This window comes from Phaenicophaeus curvirostris, chromosome 11 (genome assembly GCF_032191515.1).
Source record: "Phaenicophaeus curvirostris isolate KB17595 chromosome 11, BPBGC_Pcur_1.0, whole genome shotgun sequence".
In the NCBI taxonomy this organism is placed as follows: Eukaryota; Metazoa; Chordata; class Aves; order Cuculiformes; family Cuculidae; genus Phaenicophaeus; species Phaenicophaeus curvirostris.
The window spans coordinates 18,355,852-18,379,351 of NC_091402.1; the positions used below are offsets into that span (position 1 = coordinate 18,355,852).

The 23,500-nt window shown below is 40.7% G+C and overlaps 2 protein-coding genes across 52 annotated transcripts in view; one reads left to right on the plus strand and one right to left on the minus strand.

The window, feature by feature from the left end:
* Positions 1 to 20,030, minus strand: part of SLMAP (sarcolemma associated protein) — a 78,106-nt gene extending 58,076 nt beyond the window's left edge. For 8 of the 49 annotated variants that reach the window (XM_069866210.1, XM_069866195.1, XM_069866182.1 and 5 more), the window contains exon 1: positions 19,074 to 20,023. In XM_069866210.1, coding sequence (XP_069722311.1) covers positions 19,074 to 19,271 — 198 coding nt within the window. In that variant the 5' untranslated portion in view covers positions 19,272 to 20,023. Of the gene's footprint in view, positions 1 to 19,073 lie in introns of all 49 variants that reach the window. The other 41 variants (XM_069866204.1, XM_069866203.1, XM_069866194.1 and 38 more) reach the window with 9 other exon arrangements.
* The window catches only part of DENND6A (DENN domain containing 6A), a 222,241-nt gene that overhangs the window by 172,340 nt on the left and 26,401 nt on the right, over positions 1 to 23,500 (plus strand). The window lies entirely within an intron of this gene.

Genomic DNA, 23,500 nt, shown 5'->3' on the forward strand with positions numbered 1-23,500 from the left:
ATTCTACTGGTTCGGGAAGCAGCATGTCATCCCACAGAGCAGCAAAGGCATTGCTACTGCAAAACTCACAATACAGCTAATCATTTGCAAGCAAGAATCATTGAATGCCTTCCCCAAGCATGAAAATGCCTTCTACCTTACTATTTAAACCTGAGTTGCAACCACTAGAGGGCAACACAATTATACACACTCTGGTCCAGACCTGGCAAAGAATAATAAAACATGTATCAGAAACTAAAGTTAAGACTGTTTATATTATGAAGGTGGGGGTTTGTTGAATACTGAAACTTCCACTAATTACAGCACATATCCTGTAGGCTGTCTAAGCTCTTAATTCCATCTTTACAGTCTAGAGCCTCAAACACAAACTACTTTTAAGCTACAACAGCCACATTAACAATTCTCCTACTTCTCAGGTTTTAAAATTAGGTTTCTCAACTTCAATGTTCCTGCTACTGAAGTTGTGCAAGTTACTGAAATTCTGCCCTGAATTAGCAAGCATGTGTAAAAATCAGAATGCTGTCAAGTCTCTTCAGATTAAAGATAGAAATTGAACTTCCTAATCAATAGTAAAAAATATCTAGCTAGAAATCGGCCATATGCTGCAAAAGAACTGGAATTAACATGCAATTTTTCTCCATATCTAATCAGCAGTTCAAAAATACTCTGAGAACAGTTAGGCTTTCTCTTTACAAAGGTAGCACTTTCTTGAAATGTATTCTTGACATTTAGCACGCTAAGTTCTGCTACAATTAATTATCTTGGTTATAGAAGAACAAAAGAGAAAGTCCAGAAACAAAAGCAAACCAGGAGAATGAGTCATTTACTAAAAGAACAAAAACAACTGGCAGAAGGATATGCACTGGTAACTCAAAGCAAACACATGGAAAGAATTATTTAAAAATTTACAGAACATGGAAGAAAGCTCAGCAAGCTTAGCTTCTCTAGTCTTTAAAAAAGATAATAACATTTAATAAGAGAGGCAGTGTACTGGTACTGTGCATCAAATCAGTCCCATCTAGTCTGTGACAGAACAAAATCTGTACAGTATATCACCAAAACACATGAACCCTCAAATTAAGTTCACAAAAGTTCCAAACTGCACTCCCAGTACAAACGCAGCCTTCCCACAAGAAACATATTTGCCGTTAAGTAATAAGCTTTGACATACCAAAAGGATTGTCATCCGAGCTTAAATTTAATATGGTTGTAGACAAGACTATACTTTGATTAAAGAAAAATCAGCAAGACTTTTATGCTACCTATAATTAGGATAGTATTAGTATGAAGTTTTAATAAACTTTAATTAGGATTAGATGCTATCCATAGCTTGTTTCAAAGGCAAATAGTTTGGGCTACTGGGAATTGGCAGCATTAAGAATGACATGGTTAAACACAAAGTCAAGAGAAATGTGTGCGCCCCCACTGCTTCTTGCTTCTCAGTTTTTGGAAAACAGTTTTCTTCGGCAGCCAAGTCATGTACTGAGGTCCTACGCATATCCTAGGCGTGTCAAACCCTATGGATGATGCAGGGTAACAGAATGTTTCATTGGATTGTTACAGGTTTGCATTATTTCAACCCTGTCATTAAATAAAAAAGCAAGCACATTGGTGGTACTTTTGCTAAAAGAACTTCAAAAAAGTGCTTGCCACTGAAACCCAGGAGACCGCTTCAAAGTCTGCCCAGCTGGTTTTAAAACAATTCAGATATTATAATAAAGAGAATATAAAATTGACATATAGATCAGTATCATTCTCCTGATTGCTTAGACACAGGTTCACGTGAGCATCCACCAAAGCTGCAGAGTCTTGGAGACGCAGGTAACAAGCGACGGGTGAGACCTTCTAAGAGGAAAGCACCTTTTCACACCACTCCTGTTAGTAAGTAGCAACTAGTCTGTCTACCAGGATTCCAAAGAAGGAAGCAAGTTGTCCTCCTACTTGATCTTAACATTCCCTTCTTCTTCTGTTGCCACCTGACAGTAGCTCCTAGGGGCTGAAGTGGCTGTATTTGAGACATTCTTAAATGAGAGACTCTGCAGCAGTTCCTGGAAGGTAACGCACACACAGTCTTAGACTTTACAGATCTCTTGGCTTTAATGGATGGCACATTCCTCAACACCGCTCAGTACCTCCCAACTAAGTTTACAGGGAAGAGTCAGAGTCGGTTCTCTGCTCTCTTCTCTATTTCAACTATTTCTCATCCCAGCAAGTTCCTGCTTTTGCACCAGGCCCATGCTGTGCAGCAGCAGCAATTCACAGCGCACCCAACTGCAGGGGAGACACTGTGCAGCGCACACAGCTGCTCTGCTCTCCCGAACACCCGCTCCAAGAGCTGCACCACAGCACATCATCAGCTTCCTCCCTGTTTACATACTCTGGTTTCTTTTGGAAAAGCAAAAAAGAAACCAGTCACGAGGAGAAACTGCACTTCTAACATTTAATTCAAAACTGCACAACTTGAGCATCTCATCTTCCCTGCTGACTGCACAAACTGGATGGCCTGACAACTTTCAGACTCAGCAGCTGAGCTTCCAGTACCAGCCACTCAACCAGCACCAATTCAAACCATGACACGCTTGCTCAGCAACCACCACCCAGCAGCGTTTGCCTTCTCTGTTTCTCAACAGGTTTATAACCTCAGTGTTTCTTAACAGGCGCATCAGGAACATTGATGTTTTCTTCACTTCCCTTTCAAAGTTCTAGTTTGAAAATTTAAATACCAGAAACAGTAAACAAAAACGTGTAAGCTACATCAATAGTTTAGAGTAACTAAGTAGAGGAGAAAAATTCCAAGACAACTCACAAGAAAATTCTGAAAGAAAAATGGTAGGCATTTCAAACCAACTGGACTTAACCCTTTATTCCTAACTATTCTAATACTTAAATTATTTGTACAGGATGATTTACAAACATGACAGAATAATTTACCAATCCCTCTGGATTTTATCAGTCTTTCATATACCAACAACCAATGTACAAGTTATTTACCCGAAGTATTTATTACTTATTATTTATTACTTTAAGAGAAGACTACAATCATTCACTCGGTCATACTCTACAGTAAGTTGCAACAGAAGTATTCTATTGCAGCGCATCTACTTCTTTGTCAGTCAGACAATAATTGTTATAAACTTCATGCAGGAACAACTATCATCTTTTATTCTATTCCTCTCTTTCTAAAGGTTTCCTAACTCTGTGATTTACAAACCTTTTGCCCTGCAACCCAGAAAGAAGCGTGCCTGTGGTGAGTCAATCAGTTGGAACCTCAACTGCAATAGATCACTGCTTATTTTCTGTCAGATTTACATGCAGCCATCATTTCAACTGCAAATTCAGTGCACATTACAAGAATTCAGCCCTTAAACCATTCCAAGAAGAACACAGAAAAAAATATTTAAAACCAAACAACAACAAAAAGCCACATCAAAAAGAAATCCACCAACTCGATTAAACCAAATAATGAATTTAATAAAGAGATTTTAAGACTGCTCATTCTGGAAAACACAGAATTTTTTCAAGCAATACTTAAACCTCTTTACAATATGTTGAGTCACTCTGCAAATATTAGCTATCCAGTGAAAAGTCTCTATTTGCTTTAAGCAACCCTATATTTACTAGTTACACTTCAGCTGAACTTTATCTTTCATTCACTTCAGATAGTCTTTTACAGAGAAGTTCAAATTGTCAGCACATAGATATCATTTACCATGACAAAGTCTTGAAGGGAAAAACAAAACAAAAAAATTACCATTGATTTTTACAGAAAACTACAACTTCTAGACTCTGCAGATATGAAGAGTAATCACTGTGTCACTTCAAAGATGCAAACATTCATCTCTACTCAGGATTAACTACAATGCAAATTGCACTACTAGATTTCTTCATGAAGGAACACATTCAAAACTATATTAGGTATTAACTATTTTAACTGCAACAGAAACATCTAAATGAAGATAAGTAGTTCGATGCTGCTATTTAAAACGTAAACCAAAATTACTTCAGTAAACTCTAACAGCCAGTGCTCTCATTAGCAAGCTACAATATAAACTTACAAAAAAAACCCAAACTATTTAAAAATTATTTTTAAACAGCTGAAGTGGTAAACAGTAAGTCGTCATAGAACAAATAGTTCAAATACGGCAGAGAAACAGCATTTTCCTCACTAGGAACAGTCTTACGTAAGAAGATGAAACTACTTTTCCAAGAATCTTTCATGGAGATGACCAATCTTCCAACTGCACAAGCATTTCAAAGAAAAAAATCTGTCTGATAGAAATATTTATTTTTTTATAAATTAAGGTCATTACAACCACTGTTTCTTCACTGCTCATAAAATGATGGCTCTTTTTAGCATATTAAGAATATTTTGGCTGAACTTGAGATAATGAGCTGAAAGAAAAATGCATTCTTAAAAATGAAACATTTAAACAGCAGGCCTAACACAGAAAATTAAGGAAAAGCTTTGTTACCTTAAATGACAATGCTAACCTTTGCGATGACTTTTTTCGGCAACACGGAACTCTGCTCCTTTAGCACCTACGCTTAATGGTACAAGTAAATTTAAAAAGGAGAAGTGGTAACACATGCTTCCTGTCGGGTTTTCTTTTTTTAAAAAATAAAAGAGCAACTTGCAATCTCAAGTGTGTAATCATGACTTCCAATTGTTGTTAAGTTGCAGTATTCCCTTTTGCATCACTTGATCCACTTGCAACATCGATCACCCTGCCTCTATCCCAATCTCACAGAATTTCCAATGCAATCGGACTCCGTGGCATTTTCACTTCTCAGTGCTCTTCTCACCTAACTGTTTATCCCTTAAAGTGATTTGTGTCTCAGTGCTGACGTGAAGCTCACCTCTACAGTTCTCCAACCTGGCTGTACAGATGTGCCTCCTGGTCCCACAGAACCTAAGCACCTGCAGACAACCTTCCAACATGACTAGCAGGCGCAAATCAGAGTAAGGGACCTCAAGAAATGGTTGCCACCACAGGAATGGCACACAGAACCAGAAAGTTTCTTCCAGTCTTTCATCTCACTCCTATTTCACCTAGTTTTCCTCTCTCCAGACCCTAAACCACTTACGTCTGGCTGCCCCATCAGCACATGATCGTTAGCTTGAACACACTTGGACAAAAGATGAGAAGCTAGGATAACAATGACTTTCAGGGAGACAGACTTAAAGACTCCAGTGGGGAAGGGATGCTCAAATGCAGACAAGGTGGATAAGGTAGCCTTTTATGAAAGCTTGGAATTCTTTTCCTCTGGGGAAAAGAAGACAGGCCCAGAAGTACAGAACATAGACAAGGGAGCTGATGTCTAAGGTCCAGCTGTTTTAAGAGTGACGTAAGTTCAAGAGTTCATGTGCAGAGGATAGGATGGATGAAGAATCAGCTATGTAGAAGAGCTTATCTGACATCTGAGAACCGGTTTGGGAAATTCTGTGCACCCACAGCCTTTTCTGCCACAAATTTGTTCTCATTTCCTCAATTTTGTCCCATACCTTGCTATGAATCAGCATTTTGCAGAATGCTTTATTTTTTTATCTTCCCAATAGAAAAGATAAAGCAAAACTTAATTCCACAAGCGGAAGATTTGCTAATGGTAATACACACATTACAAATAAAATAAAGTTATTTCAAAAATATCCACAAAGAAACAACAGTGAGAGACGCTTGCTGCTACCTAGACTTCAGGTCTCAAGAGGATTAGATAAATCAAACAAGGAACACTCTGATGTTGTGGTTCATTGTGCATTTTTGCTGCCTAGTCCATTTCACTCCTGTTCACTTACTAGATTACTGTCGTAATGCTGGCAAGAGCACCTTGTTCTAAATAAGTGTTATCACTCACATATTCAGAAGTGTTTAGGTTCAGTGACCTTGGATTTTCTAAAAGATATTTTCACTGGACAAGTTGACGGGATTCTATTTCATGCTATTTGTTTTAGTTGTTTCATCAAGGGAATGAGAAAGCACAGAGGAACATTGAAATTGGTATTGGAAAAAAGTACCTCTTGTGTCGGAACAAAATCCTGTAAGACAGTATAACTGAAAAGTAATAAGTATGATTCTTGTCTGAACTGCAGCACTGAGTTTTGCAAAAGTAACAAGGACTCCATATTCCACCACAGTTTTCGTAAAGCAATTTCTCATTAGCACTGTTGGAGGACCCAAGTCATAGAGGCTTCCTACTATGGGCATTTAACAGTTTTACCCAAGTGCAACATCAACTGGTCTGAAAAAAATTGTTGATAATTTACTTTATAAGTCATCCATGTCTCTTTTCCAGAACCTGAAGCTGTAATACTTCAGAAAAACAAACAACTTATAAATTAAAATGCCTTCAAAACTTGTAAGTTCGGCTTAGCAAACCATTAGCATGTTAAACAAACAATTATTATAATTCAGATATTTAAGTGATAATACCCTTACTATGCCTCAAGTATAGACAGGTATCTTGGTGCTTTACACTTTAAACAAGCTGCACTTGAACTGACTTTACCACTTCTAATTATATAAAATAAATACACGAGACATTCCTCCCCTCATATTTCTTCATGTAAGGTCATATAGTTCTTTCTAAAGGGTTATTTATCAAAGCAGATTAATGTTCTCCTCTCTTTTCTAAGATGCCAGCAGATAACTCATACTTCAAAAGCTACCTTAAATCAGTAAGCCCTAGTACAGCAAATACTCTTGCAACTGCACAGAAATAGAAAGCATCGGGAAAAAAGGGCTCATCTCCACCAACCTAAGTCTATATTGCATATACTGAAAAAAAAAAACCAAAACCAAAAAACCCTTGCTAATGGACACAACTAAAGGAATCTGCACTCCTGGCTGTATAAGGTTTTAGATGACCTGCATTTGCTATCTGATTTTGTGGTACTTTATTACTGGTTTTCTTTTCTTCCACTGAAATGGGGCACTTCATCAAGAATTATAAAAAAAAGCACGAACAGCAAGAAGTTCTGCTGCAATCAGAAGTTTAGTTAATAACTGTTCTGTTTGAGTGAGTGCAACAAAGTTTAAAAAAGACCATGAAATAAAGAATGATCAGGGAAAAGGAACCTAGAAGATCGGACGCAGGTTGGATCTGTTTGCAGTAGTATCTCTAGCTTAAAGGAAAGGAAAGGAAACCCAATAAGGGAAAAGCACAAAAGCAAACCGAATTGGCCCATTTTTCATATTTGCTCAGTACACTAACTAAAATCTTTTTAACGCCCTAGCAATTACACAGCACTGGGAATACTGAAATTGAAAAAAGCTGTCTCCTTCCTATGTTCCAAGATATTTGTTTTGCTTTTGTATTCTTTTCACCACATTATTTGTTAGTTCAGATTTCAACCACAACTTTCCAAAAGATGCAACTTCTCTTCAGACTGAAGAGACTTTTCCTAGAAAGCTAATTTGTAATTTGTTTTGTCTCTGTATTTTTTTTTTTGCTTTTTATTCAAGCATCCACTCTCTCATCCACTGAACAGGACCAGTCTTAAGATAAAAATGCAAGCTGGCTGTGTCTGTAAAAGCAGTACCTAAGTTCTAAGATTAAAAAAAACATATTCTGACTGCACAGAATCACAGGTTCTCATTCTAAAATGGATCTTGCCATAAAAGCTCCTTATTCTAATACAATCCCCCACTAAAACAGCATTTACTGGTTTGTTAATAAATGCTAATAGTACAGCTCCCACACAGGTTGCGCTGTCATTATTACTAATTCTAATCACCAGCTTGGACTCGAATACATAGCAGCTACCTGCACAGGCACCCTTAGTTTGCAGCTACAGCCTAAGCAAAAGTACCGTCTGCCACGGACGTGAATGCTCACACGTAAGCGGGTACTCGCACACCAAGTCACTTAAGACACAACCTGTATCAGCTGTAAGAATGCTTAGTTCCAGCACAGTCCAGCAACAGACATTTCAAATTATAAATGTCAACAGGTTTATTGTGTCAAAAAAAGAATGTAAATGCCTCGATTCTGTTCCACCTCCTTTTCTTTTTATCATGACATCAAGCAGGTGTTCACGACAATTCCTCAGGTTTTATTCAAGCTGAAGAAAAGGCACAAGAGATCCAGATCACCCAATATTTATTCTGTAACTGCAAACTAACTTGTAGTTCTAGAACTAATGGAGAAGTCACAGTTGCATTTTGTCTCAGGAAACAGCTTTAACCCTGATAGTAATAAGGATACTACTTTTTGATACTAACAAAAATGACCTCATTAAACATCCCAGGGAAGAGCTCCCTTTTGGGGGCAGATAACAGACCTCTCTCTCAGATGACTAAAATATACAAAATTACCAGCTTTGAGCTCTGACAACAAAGAAACAGCACTTTCCCGTAGCACAGCTAGGACTGGGTCAACAATTGTCCAAAGAAAAAGAATACTCGGGACACTTCAGCATGAGTGCAGCAGTTGAATAAAATGATTCCTTTTCCCAAATGTCCATGACTACAAGCAAGCACTTACTATTTCTTAAATCCTTCGGTTGTCTGAAAACTTCTTCTCTCGATAGGAGGGGATAGTTTCCACTCAGCTTTGTTCAACTGTATAAAAACCGTCTAAAGCAATATTTAAAGGACAACCAAGTACTATACCTCCTAGACTAAATTTGAGGCATAAAACCAGCAAGCAGACCCAGCCACTGAAATAATGTTCCAAGACTGCAGGTGTCCTAACATTAGGCTCGAAACTACATCTTCATAAAAGGCTTTTAAAGGATACTACAAAGCAATTATTTTTAAAATCTTTTATAATTAAACTTTTGTATTTCCAAAAGACATGTGCAGCAAGTTTAAACTATAAAAAACATCAAAGAGCACACGTTACAGATCTCCAAGAACAACTGCTCTTTAAGATCCTTTAATATTAGTTTATAAAACTTACGTCACCATCTGTAATTCATCCAGCAACACCTATCCTGGGAAGGCTCAACATGAAGCTATGTGGGAAAGGCAAGAAGAAAACTGAGCACATTTTCATTTGGTCTCACTTATCTTCTCATCTGCACACGGAGTTGCTCAACTGCAGGCACATTACACCAGGCTGTGAAGCAGGCAAAAGTCCTGAACGGGATGACCTCAAGAGCCCTCAGGAATGCAATCTGGATATCACAGAGTGGCTCAAAGAAAGCAGGACGGCTATGTTGGTGCAGTGTTTTGCCAAATTAATTCTTCCCAAGCCCATTTCTGGAACATGGGCAAAGAGCAAGTCAACCTGCAGCTAACATAGATCTGCATTAAATGTATCAAGAGGCAATATTCTGCAATGGATACATGTATAACCTGTTTTGATTTCAGTAGGTGCCATAGCACACGTACACAGATTCCAAAACAGAAAACAAGTGTTGAGAGAAAGCTGACTGTGTGTGTCCATGAAATCCATTTGTTCAAGTACAAAACCCGCCATAAAACATCTCACTTTCTGTTTACATCAAAGTTACAAGTTATCCAAACAGCAGATAAACTTTTAACTTTCTAATGAACAGTCAGATTCATAGATTTAACTAAAACTTAAGATGACACCATGGGTAAAGAGCATTTGAGTAGATTTAGAATACCCACATGCCTTTCTCTGCTAGAGGTAACATATCATTAATGTAATAGCAGTCTATTGGTTCCTCCTTTAATTACACAGAAAGGCCTCTGTTGATAGACCAATTCATTGGTTTACAGTCACAGACAATATTTATACAGCTACCAAAAGCCCTGCTTAAACAGCACAACTGGTAGCTTTACCCAAGGTTAACCAGTTACACAGATTGCCAAAACAAATAGGTCTTTTCTATGATGATTCGTATTCCTGGCTTTCTCTTACAATGACTGGGATCTGCAGTCTAGGAACAACTGAGAAATACTGAAAAAAAACTAATTTCCCCTTTCAGTTCTTAAAAAGGAAGTCGTGGTTGGGAGCTGCAAGTGAAAGTGGTGTATTATTTCTACCCTTATGGAATTAAGGGGTGGAACTAAGAACATTCTTACATCTTTCATTTGGTGTGTCTTTTCGTCCAAGTAAATTTTATGATAGTTTCTGACACATTTTAGTGGAAATGCTAAGATACACTATAAGGGAAGTACTCCAAGTATTTGACAATACTAAATGAGACCTGCTATGGAGCAGAGGCTGGGACTGGATGACCTCTAGAGGTCCACACCGCCCTAACTTGCCCTCTGACAGTACATATATGTCACAGAATTTGGCTTTCCTTGTTCACAGCATTGTGACTTCCCTTAAAGTAAATACCACCCTAACTATACATAATGACTTACAGTTCTGGAATCCACAGAAACAAAAGAAGCTTCATCAAGCTTATACTTTGTTCCTTAATAATATGTGATTATATTGACTGCACACAGCCTCAAAAATCCTCTGGTATTCAGCAAGAGGAATCCCTGTAGCGATAGCAAGAAAAACAACAACGAGTTGCAATTACCTACTAAGGTCAAAGACCTGAAAAAATACTTGGACTGCAGGACTGTTTCTTTCACAACCAGAGATAAAAAACAAAGCTTTTTTCCTAATAACAATAAAAAACTTCAAGAAATACAAATAATTCATTATACCTCCCTAAAGCTTCCAGAGTCTTCAAGTGCTTGAAAACAGTTAAGTGCAGAACATAGGAATGTTAGATTAAGATCACAAGTATTAATACCACCAAGACTAATTTGCAATGCCATTGCCCATAAGTACATTCAACTATTACAGCCAAAAACAAACAAACAAAAAAAATAATGACGACAATTGATTGCGCCAGGAATTACTCAGAAAGGTCACCAGAAATTTAAAAGGCAAACAGGTAGGCCAGCTAAAAGCCCAGCTTTGCAAAACCAAGAGATCTGGCTTCCATCCTATACAGTTACATATTACACATCAACAAAAGCACTTGAAAACAGAAGGCAAGGCAGAGTCTTCAAAATCTGCTGAGGCAGGAGTGTTATACAAGCAAAATATGTCTTACTGAACATTAATAATATTGCATCACAAAGTTTTAGAAAAATCTATGTTTAAACTTAATCTTGCTCAACATCCAGAAAAGGAACAACTCTGACAAAGCACCAGTTAAGAGCAGAACCTGCCAGATCAGATAAGAATAATGGCACACGCAAAAAGGAGCCAGTACCAAGTGTCTTCAAAAGAACCTGCTGGACAAATACTTATTTGGCCTGTAACGGAGCTTTTCTTCTTTGATCTGAAACAGAAGCATTTCAATTCGTTCCTTTTGAAAGGGTATTACTCAAAACAGTTACAAGCACCCACAATTCTTGTATCTTAAGCTCTTGCATTCACTTTACTTTTATGAAAGAATCATTATAGTTGTAATTATGAGAATATACAGCATTAATAATTTGTTCTAGTTTTATTTAGTCTCTGTATGCAAGAATAAATGGTCACTTGTCTGTTCTTATATAGATATTTATCTCACGGATATAGCATGTTTCCTACATTGAAGGCTTTCAGTCCATAAATATTTTCAACACATTTGAAATATATGAAAACCAAAACGGAACAATATGTTCCAACTGAGGATAAACTTACTTTAACTCTAGCACAATACTGTCAGTATTTTTGTATTTAGTTACAAATTTTCACTGTTTTACACTGTTGGAACTTTTGTGATTGAGACACTCATCATCAATTCCTCAGTATTTTCAGTGGCTGGTTACTGCTATTTTATGACCTAAATAGGCCTAAGAACAGCATGTTTTCCTCCAGTATGCACCACAGTTCAGCTATCAATAGTTAAAGTGTTCCTTAGCTTTGCAAATATATCATGAATTCCTCATGCCCTTAGCTGCCCTTGACTAATCCCAGTAGTTTTTATATTTACTTTTTAAGTGTTTACAAAAGTAACAACAGTCTAACTGCTGCTAGCATTTTCTGTGTTTTTCCACTCAGCTGCAGTGTTACTAAAGGATTTTGGACTTTCTTTTATAGGCCTACTGGAAGTTCATCATTTATTTATACTTTCTCAGGACTGAAATAAACCCTATGACATTGCCCAATCACATACATGCGTGTCTGGTACAACATAACACAAAAACTGTACTCAATTAAGCATCTGGCTCCAGCACAATTATTTTCCTTTTGAAACAGGAAGCTGTTCCAGGTCTCTAGCAGACAGAGATGTCTTCTTTAGGATGGTGCAGCCCAATCCATTTCTCTGCTTGAGGTTCCACTCCTAAAGCAGGCTGAAAAAAAGCTCGCCTATACTCCACAAAAACATAACAATACCGCAAGCCTTCTTCCACCAATTCTGCTGGAAGCAGAAATGTTTCCGTAAAGAAAGACAAGTTGGCTATCTTAATTCATTGTCACAGCAATATTTAACTAAACTCAGCACTCTTAGATAATCCAAACTCTCAGCAAGTGACCAATGTAAACAGGAAACAATTATTAATGTGACTCAAAAGAAAATCCAGGGACAACAATTATATAATTTAGTAGCAACAGCCTTTGACATTGCTAGCTTTAGGGATGGAGACAGTATTCTTCATTCCCTTTCCAGGTTGCACGAACAAAAATCATTTTTACTTCATGTTATCTATTAAAAGAGATCACAAAAACCAAAATGCAACACATCAGCTGAGCATTTGTCTACACATTTGGAAGTTTCAAGGACAGATTCAAATCAACACAACTGAAGTAGCACCCTGAGAGTTAAGACACTACAAACCCACATGGCCCTTCACAGCTTACATAAATTCAGTTACATTAATTAGATAAATGCGAACAGTTTTGGTTGCTTTAGTAAGATAAACAAAAGGATAAAGCCAAATAAAAAGTATTTCCCCTTTTTTTTATATTAGTAAATCCACCTGCAAACAATCAAAGGGCTGCTGCAACAAACACGTGAAACAAAGTTAAAAATAGCGAAGAAGAATTTTATATAACAGAAGCAAGGCTTTACATTTACAAGCACGGGACCAGGAACAAACCTAAACCACCCCATTAGAATCCTAAGGAAAACACATTTACAGGCCTTCATTACTGCTAAGTAATCAGATTCATTTGAGGTTTGTAAAAATTCATTGCTAATACAAAAGGGATTTTTGTCTGTTTTTAAAACCTAATCAATGTGTTTCAGTTCCTGGCTCAGGATAGATGCATCATGACTGCAATGGATCAGCTCCAAGAATTACAGTATTAGCTCTGCAGCAGTGGCTCTAGATGGTATCTCTGCAGGGAAATCCTCGTCAGCAGTAACTTACCTCTAATATCAATGGTCACCAGCACTCCTACACTGGATTCTAAAGTAAGTATGGTGGTGAAGTTTGCCGAAACTGAGACCTTCCTACCCCATCCTACTCTAGGATCAGATCAGCATAAAATTGGATAGTTCATTCGGGGTGAAAAGCACTTACATAAAAATATTAACAGGTGTACATAAGGGCTGGCTGACATCACCCTCTTACCGAAAGCATCTAAGCACTGAAATTTCACCTTAGTGCATTATCAGGTCAGCCTCCCAGGGCACTCGGAATAAACATTCAATGTCTGGAAGATGAAGTGTCTCCTCTACAGACACTGCAGGCTGTAAGCATAGAGCAACATCAAAAGTACTAAAAAATATAACATTTGTTCAGCTCTCAAAGACAGCTATCATAACAAAAGCTGAAAAGATGTAATAGAGGAAAATAGACATGGCATCTATCGAAAGAAATGCTACTCATACATAAAAATTAAACATCCCTTAAATAGATCAGCACAGAATCACAGAATCACAGAATAACCAGGTTGGAAGAGACCCACCGGATCACCGAGTCCAACCGTTCCTACCAAACACTAAACCATATCCCTCAGCACCTCGTCCACCCGTGCCTTAAACACCTCCAGGGAAGGTGACTCAACCACCTCCCTGGGCAGCCTGTTCCAGTGCCCAATGACCCTTTCTGTAAAGAATTTTTTCCTAACGTCTAGCCTAAACCTCCCCTGTCGGAGCTTGAGGCCATTCCCTCTTGTCCTGTCCCCTGTCACTTGGGAGAAGAGGCCAGCACCCTCCTCTCTACAACGTCCCTTCAGGTAGTTGTAGAGCAATGAGGTCACCCCTCAGCCTCCTCTTCTCCAGGCTAAACAACCCCAGCTCTCTCAGCCGCTCCTCATAAGGCCTGTTCTCCAGCCCTTTCACCAGCTTTAGCACCAAACATCCCAGAGTATCATGCAGGAGTCTCTACAGGAAGCAGCAGAAAAAAAACTCCCATTACAATCTCACAACCTCAAATATGATTTTTCACACCTCAATTAATTTAGTATGATACTTTTACTCAAACACCTCTGAACAAACAAGATGTCCAGAGATGTCCCCAGCTTCTTGAATCTTGCCAAATTCCTGATGACAACAAAATTCTGTGTAATGTTAAGCGAACAACATATTTTCATTTTGCAATAATTTTTTACCAAATTCTTTCTCTTCTTTCTTTCATGATCAATATACTTTCATGCCTAGTACAAAACAGGAAAAAAAAAGAGAGCTTTCAAGTCCTGTTTATTGATGTATTTCTTATTTCTTGTATTGGTGGTCCAACATTTGATGTAGTACCCCCGATGTGGTCTAACAAGCTGCAAGGGGTTCTTCTTTTCCAAGCAAAGGGCTTCATATTTGTCCTTGTTCACTCCTGAGGTTCCCGTCTACCCTTTCATTCAGCAGGTCAGGTCCCTCCAGAGGGGCAGCCCTATCCTTAAGCCTATCAACTCATTCTTCACCACACCAACACTCACAGATTTGGTGTCATCTTCCAACTTGACTAGACCGTACTTCATGTCCTTCAGGTCACTGATAAAAATATTCAACAGCACAGCTCATAATAGAGACTCTTGCAGTATTCTGCTTGTTACCACCAATCAACCACTGCCCCTGAGCTTGAAACTCAAACCAGTTTTATTGCACTCATCCAGCTGTTCATAATTCCAGACTGTAGCGCTCCAGTTTCGACAGAAAAACATTGTGGGAAACAGTCAAAAGTCTTGCTAAAGGCAAGGTAAATAGTATGCGCTGCTCTCCCTTGCTCACAAATCTAGTTATTTTACAAAGCAACTAGACTAGTCAGACATGATTTGTGCCTGCTAAATCCATACTGACCATTACCAAATCATCTTCATGTGCCCAGAAATGAGGTCCAAAACTTGGTTCCATGATTTTCCCATGGACTCCCTCGCTGTATCTTTGTGGTTGTTGTGTTGGGGGGGGGAGGCAGGGTTTCTTTGCTCTCTTTAAAGAGGGGTCTCCCTGCAGGAAGTGTTCTGTAATGTTTTTATCTCACATTTTAAGCCTAGAAGCCATAAAGCACAGCCTTAATAAATTTAATTTGTTATCATGATAATTATTTGGCTTACAATTTGATACATTTCTGTAACCAAGACACTACTCAACTCATACCTGCTTAGAAATAAACAAAACCAGTAGCATTAGCCACTACACTAACACAGAAACCAGTGTCTACACATTTCTTTTTCAGTTGTTAAAAATGACTTATTATTTGGAATCCTTTTAGTTTAAGAAAATACTTTATTTCCCAGACAGTTTCTCAAAGCATTTGGTAAACTGTGGCAATGGATTCTCTATAACATGCCCTTATAACAGCCACTCACAACTATCTAAGGCACTGAATAATTCCAAGAAATTTATTTCTGAAAGCCTGGATATCTGTCAGAGACTTCAGGTTTCTACTAAAAGCTTCCACCATATCTGCCAGAAGGCTGGGATAAGTCACATACAAGCTCTCAGGGGTTTTCAACTTATTTTTAAAAACAAAAACTAAAAAGCATATGCCCCTCTGCAGTGATAGAAGCTGAACAAACATATTTAGGTTTTTTGAACTACAGCCCACTTTTTCTCTTGCCTTGATTCGCACTCTTTGGAACACTCCATGCTCAGCACAACGCCCACTTCCTACATATCTAGTGACTCACTTTTTCAGGCATCTCTTAAAAAGATTAAATTGTAATTACTCTAAAAAATCAGGATCCATTTTAAGCATAAGATTCTAATGTTATTGCTGTATGAAAAATCCACAAGGAGATATTGCACTTTGTTCCTACAAATACAAGCAAAAGCAGGCATTGCACTGGTTGTCTTTAAAAGTATGACTAAGCACAGAAAGAGTCTGAGTACAGATATCCACCCCACTAGCCCCTTCCACCTTTATGTTACACTTCTTTCTTTATTTTTAAAAAGCAAATCCAGCATTAAATACCTGCTTTTAATTGATATTTGCCAGTGATCTTGAAGACTCATCCTACTTTCATCCTTAATAATTCTGGCATTACACATACATTATCTCCTTTGGGCACATAACTTTTTCCATATATAATTAAAGTGCCTTTATACAAAGTAAACATTCACTTCTTTCAACTATAAGTAGCATGTCATCTTCAGCTTGGTCTATTTATGTGACATACTTCAGCTTAAGCCAACCTCTGCCTCAAGAAAATGTTGTATACTCGTCCCCTTGCCAGTACTTACTGAGGCTTTTCGGTTTCTACCCTCCTTTATAGATTAAGCCAATACAGCTGTTCACAGACTATGTGGTAAAGAGGATCACTAACATGATTCACTAAACCAAAACAAACAAAACTCAAAACCCTCAAGAAAAAAAATACTAAGAGTATAACTGAAAGGCAGCTCAAGAGGCAGCGCAGAGACTGGACTTGACTGAGTGACTGGGAATCCAGAAACCGGTATTGCCGAAGTCCACAACTCACAAAACTGCAGCCCCAGATCATTTATGAACTATTCTGAATTATCTAAAGGTTTCCCCCGTTACTAAATTAACATTTCACAGATTTGATCGTTCATAAAACCCAGAATTGATAAAAGCCCTATATATAAGCTTCTGAGAAATGTTTACAAACACTGTGGCAAGAAGAATTCATGCAGGTTTAAATATAGGTCATTGATAGGATAATGACATATTTTAAGTGACATGTACTTATTAGAATTTATATAAACAATGACAATAAGCATTCCTGCATGCAAAATGTTCTGGCATCGGTTTAGGGTTTTGTTCGTATTTTGAAAACACCACAGAAATCTTTAAAGTAGTTTTTGTGATTCAAGATTAAGACTATGTTTACTGACATAATCTACATGTCTTTTCACTACAGCATTTTACATCTATGATGCCCGATGATGCATATTCCCCCCTCCACCAACTATCTCACAGTTTAACATTCACGCAAACAGATGAAAAACAGATCATATTGCCATGAAACAAACACAGAATCCACAGTTCTCCATATTGCTGTATCCACGTTTTAAACCTTTTACAGTACCACTACACCATGCAAAGCTTAGTGATGTATTTCTACACATGATCTTAAATCTACTCTTTGCTTGATCACTGTAGCTACTGATCCAGATCCCACCTGGGCTATTTTCACCAAGAACCCCATCAAATCCTCACACAACACTATCTCGAGAACGATCACACATCATCCTCATAGGTATTACTACCAAGCTCCTGTTTTACATCAGCTACTTAAAAAGAATAAGTATGTACTTCTTTTTGACCTGTATTAGAAAAGCCAAAACTAACTGAAATTTAAAAACAAAAAAAAAAATCCCACAGCTGGCTGTCTTTTAAGCTCATCTATTAATTAGCACACTTGCAGTCAATGCTTTGTCAAATTAACCACCCTAGCACAGCCAGACTGTTTGTAACCATAATAGAGCACATGGGGGTCTTAAAATGTTTATAAATTATGACAAATCTTGATTCTATGATTCTAAACAGCTATATGTATTATACTTCTAAAATTAAGAACAGTACAATGATGTGGGACATTTTGCTCTGTTGAGTCCAACAAGAAAGGTTAAAAAGCTAAGCTTAAACTGAAAAATATTTCATGTACTTAAGCTCTCTAAGGTGTCCAAGAATGCACATCACACAGAGCCAAACCAACACGCTTAATGAAGCACTAATACAGATAGGAGTTTGCACAATTAGGGGCAGGTAACTTAAAAGCCATAGCATAACCCAGCCTTAAGAAATTAAATGCTTGTCTTGTCCCATCATGCCCAGGTATTGCATAACACAGGATAGTTAACAATGGAAGGTTTAAGAACTTGGACTGTGTTGTACTGTTCTTCATGCTGTGTCATAGTGCTGAACAAGACCGAGTAATTACAGATCATATTATTCTTAAAATCAAGAGCTACACTTTCTGCATTTCACAGAAGGGCACGCTCCAAAGTTAAAAACCAGAGCTGACTCGAAGCACATGAAATTCTCGGCATAACATCAATACATTAGAAAAAAAAAACAAAACAAACATCAGCCAGTGCTGAGCAACTGAAATCTGTACTTTGTTCATTCCTTGCTGGATATTTAAAATTAACTTGACAGTCATTAAGCAAAATAACTTTACTTGTCCCAGTTCAATCCCTAGTGGACGAAACACGTATTACAGAACCCCTAAAATTCACTTAAAACAGCCAGTCTTTTTGAGAGGAACAGTTAAAACAACACAGGATGTACTTTAAAACCATTTTCATTGTCAGCGAGAAAATCTTGCATGCCATTTGTTACACTCCTGCCGCCACTGACAAAGCTTCTATCAGACCCAAACAACAAAATAACCTTTATAAAATTCCAAAAGGGCAAGTAGGAAGAGTGCAAACAATCTGTGTATTATTTTAAAACCTTTTTTGGACACTCCTCACAATTAGCTGTATTCACATGCTCAAACTAAATAGTCGTTTCTCAGCATTTGAAAAAATACTATTACGCCATTACATTCATATAAGCCTGTGCTTTCAGACTTGTATTACTCACCTCAAAATCACCTACTTCCAGCAATGAATAACAGGTATGCAAATTTTTCAGTACCTATCACCATTTTTGACTGTTAGTTTTATGTTCTTTAACAATACTTGACGTTTATGCTTAACAAGATATTATCAGCTTACCTGAAAAGCAATCAGTTTAACCATAACACAAAATCTTAACTCCGTCAACAGGCAACCACATTTATTCCAGCAAAACCAAAGTGATCACCAATCTGCTAAAACAGACCTGCTAAAACCAATATTTAGGTCGCTATTTTAAATAAAGAAAACCCCTTACCTTGCCTGTCTTGTGATCAAACCAGACAAGCGCATGGTTCCTGGACAGCACCTTACAGTCAAAAGTTGCATTATTCTGAGCTGGCCGGCAGCGAGCCACTGAGCGGCCGATCTTGACGGGCTCGTCCAGGTAGACATGACGCTCCTGAAACGGATGAGAGTTCGGGCGGCAAGTGAAGATCGCCAAGGCTGAAGGCATCGAGGACAGATTGGGGTTGCCACACCAACCAGAGATGAAGAGAGCCTCTTCTGACGCAGATTGTCCTCCACAATTTTTAACCCAAACCTCCACAGCAAATTTATATTAAAGCAGGACAAACATTATCATAGGAGAGGCCTAACAACTCATCATTTCAGTGTGTAAACTAATTCTGGCAATAATCCAGTGAAAAAGCCCCATTATATCTTTTAATAGCATCAGCAGTGGCCCAAGAAAAGTCTAAAGTGTACCACTTTCAATCCATCCTCCTCTGGAAGAACAGGTATAAGCATCTGATTCCCTCAAAGAGAAGCAAAGGTTCCTTGAAAGAGGGATTAAATATCTTAAATCCAAGTAGATAAGTCATACAAGTACTTTTGTTTGTAACCTCAACTGCCTTCTTTCCCCCTTCCTTCCGTAAACAACACTGACCAAAATTCTGACCAATGAAACATGGAAGCAAGGAAAGGTTTAGGGAAGGGGAATGAGGGACAAGGAGTAGCGTCCTCTCTCAAAACGCACAGATCAGGAGTTGGAAGGCGAACACGAATTCCGCGCTCCACAACGGGGACCTGGTCGCTTCACAGGGCAATCCGCATCTCACCATCTTCGTACGGCGCGGAGCAGGTGGTGCTCGATTTCGGACGGGATACGAGAGCTACGCCGCTCTCCCGCGACAGATAAAGCGAACGCTCTAGTTTCTCAGGCAGCCGGCGGGATACGGAACTCGGTAAGGCACGGAGAGGGCTCCGAGCTGTGCTCCTCTCGAGGCGCGGGCAGGGTCCGGCGGGGCGCGGGGCTCTGACAAGCCGCTCCCGGCGGCGAGAGGCGGCGGGTCCCTCGGCGGCGGGTCCGGTCGCCGGGCCGGGCGAGCCGGCGTCCCTCAGCCCCCGCGCCGGCGGCCGCGCATGGGGAGGGCCCCGCTGCTCGGCCCCCCGCGCCCTCCTGGCCCGGCGGCGGCGGGAGAGGCCTGGCGGCCGGGCCCGTTCGGTAGCTCTGCCCCTCAGGCAGCCGCCGGCCGCGAAAACTTTCCTGCGACCTGCGGGAGCCGAAAAACAAACCGGGTCAAGCGCCTCCCTCGCCCGGCGGCGCCCGCGCCGAACCCTCCGCCCCGCGGGAGGCACGGGGCGCGCCCGGGCGCCGCTCCCCGCCTTACCTTGAGCGCGGCGGCCGCCATAGTGACTGGAAACCTTCCCGGTGTGGCCGCGGCGGCGGGGCCGGGGCGGGGCCGGCGGGCGGGGCCGGCGCTGAGGGGAAGGCGCGGCGGCCGCTCCAGCCCGCGCGGGCTCGGCGCGTGCGCGGCCTCGCGCCCGGCGCGTGCGCGGTGCCGGGCCCGGCCGCGGGGGTTCGGCGCATGCGCGGGCTCGGGGCGCGCCCTCGTTCGGGCTTTGGCGCGTGCGCACGGCTAGCGCCGAAGCTGCGGCGGCTCTGGCCACGCCCACCCCGGCGCGCGCTTCCGGGTGCGCGGGGCATGGCGGGAAGGGGGGGGTCTACAAGGTGCCGGGAGGGGGCTGAGGGGCCGGGTAGATAGGGCTAAAATCACATAAAAAGGGTTCTTAGGCGCTGGTACAGCTGCCTGAGGAGGTGGTGGAGTCCCCACTGCTGGAGGGGTTTAAAAGGAGGGTGGGTGAGGTGCTTAGGGGTGTGGGTTAGTAGCAGGCAAGGAAGGTTGGACTTGATCTCAAAGGTCTTTTCAACCTAATGGTTCTGTAGGTGGTGATATAAAGTTGGAGAAGGGAATGTGTGATAGAAAGCTGCCCTGCAGGGAAGGGATTGGGGTGCTGGTGGATGAGAAGCTTGACATGAGGTAGCAATGTGTGCTCATAGCCCTGAAACCAACTGTGTTCTGAGCCGCATCAAAAGAAGCGAGGCCAGTAGGGTGAGGGAGGGGATCCTGCTCCTCTGTTCCTCTCTTGTAAGAACTTATCTGGAGTCTTGTGTCTAGTTCTGGAATTGTCCATGTAAGAAGAAGGTGGAGCTGTTGGAATGGGTCCAGAGGAGGGCTGCAAAGATGATCTGAGGGCTGGAGAACCTCCTGTATGAGGACAGGCTGAGAGAGTTGGTGGTGTTCGGCCTGGAGAAGAGAAGGTTCCAAGGAGACCTTGTAGTGACCTTGTGGTACTTGAAGGGGCTACAAGAAAGTTGGGGAGGGACTGTTCACAAAGGCTTGTGGTGATAGAATGAGGGGTAATGGGTATAAACTGGAGAGGGGCAGATTTAGACTAGACATAAGGAGAGTTTCTTAGGATGAGGGTGGGGAGGCACTGGCACAGGTTGCCCAGGGAAGTTGTGGCTGCCCCATCCCTGGAGGTGTTCAAGGCCAGGTTGGATGGGGCTCTGAGAGAGATAGGGGTCCCGTGTTAGCAGCAGGGCTCTCCCTGGTGACCTCTTGCTTTCTCTCTGCTCTTGTGCTGTGATCCCAGGTTGAAAGCTTTGGAAGCCATGGTGTTGTTCCTCCTTGGGGAGGGAGGAATGCTGGCCATGCTCTGGCACCTGCAGCTCCAGGCTGGCAGCCAGGGAAACCCTGGAAGTGGTGCCCAGAACTAGGCAGAGCAGCAAGGAAGGGGGTGTCACTGCTGCAGCGCTCCCATTGTGCACCTCAGAGCATCCCTCAAGGTCAAGCTGGTGCCCGTTTTCTAGAAGCTAAGGAAAGGCTCTTACTTTTTCAGGGTCATACAGTAGGCTCTGCCGAACAGGTCTCCCCACTCTGAATTAATTTTGGAGTCCATCCTTCCCTATAGCTCAAACAAGTGGGGATTTTTGATATAGGATAGATGCTAGAGTTGTGCCAGCGCTATAATTACTCTCTGATGAGGAATTAGGATCAAGGATCTGGAAAGGTTCTCTGATGGCAGAAGGACCAGGCTGCTGCGGAGGAGAGAAGTGGAGCTGGGCCAGGCAGTTTAGCCAGCAATGTATGAGGGGCATAAGTGGCAACTGAGATAAGACAGTGGAGAAAGGAGCCTGAAAGTGAAATCGAAGATGAAGAATCACTATCTATAGGACCTTGGAGATTCGAGTAAGAAAGATAAGCTGAGCAGCGGATATCTTTTTCTAATGTTTTCTGTAAGCATTTGTAATATATTATAGATTATTATATATTCATAATACATAATAATATAGATATTGTTATTATGATTCAAACAAATGTCATGCTGTATTGTCTGTACAGTACCTTTCTCACAGGTCTCAAAAGACAAACTGCTGTCTCTGCGTCCTTTAAACTGTAAGCTGCTGCGAAATTAGAGTATCCTGAACCATCCCATTCCCTGGAGAAATCCTATGTTGACAGTCCCATGGGGGAAGCAACAGTACATGCCAGCTGCCTTTTAAATACTTCTTGGCGCTGCCAAGAGGCTCATGTAACAATAGGGTTTTACCTACTTTTCATTGAGGGCATTAGTTGGAGCCCTCTTTTTCTGCACGAGTGCCAGCTTTCAGAGAATGTACATGGGTTTAGGTCTCTCTGACCTTTTTAGTCCTAGTTCAGATTGTCTAATGAGTTCAAAAGTTGTCAGAGGCAGCCTTGTAGACGAAGTTAAAAATACAGAAAGTGGTTGCATTCTGAGGCAAGACAATTATTTTATGGGTATTTGATGAGGTATTTGATGCTTACTAGAAAGTGTCTATCTTAGAACTGTGGAAAGCAACAGGTTGACAGAAAGATATCCGTATAAAATGCTCATTTGCTGTACTGTGCTCAGCAGGAGAAAGGAGGATTTGAAAGCTCATGCTTCATTTCTGTGAAGGACTGTTTGCTACCCGACTGAAAGAGGCAGTGAGCCTTAGCAGCCATGTCAGGTAAGGGCAGCAAGATGCCACCGCAGTGGCCATCCTTTTTCTGGGCATGAAATCCGTGAAGATTTTGATAGCCATCATAGCTGAGGGCAGTTACAGCCCGCAGTTAGAGCCATCTTGGGTGAGGGAAATGGAAGGGAAGCGGCTGTCACATCTGTCCCCTGAAGAGCTGGTGTCTGTTTCAGGATGATGAAATACAGCAGAGGTAGAGTTATGTGCACACCTACCAAACATCTGGATTTTGGCTTGAGCGTATCAAGGTGCAGGAGGGATTCTGTGGTCTTAATGACTTGATGAAATATAAAATCTTTTGCTGAAGGAAGCCTGTTGTGAATTCTGCATTAACTGGAACTGACTAGAGAGGAAGAGCACTAAGCATCACCAGAGGCAACTCAGTGCCAGATTGCTGAGTACTGTGCAATAATGATCTA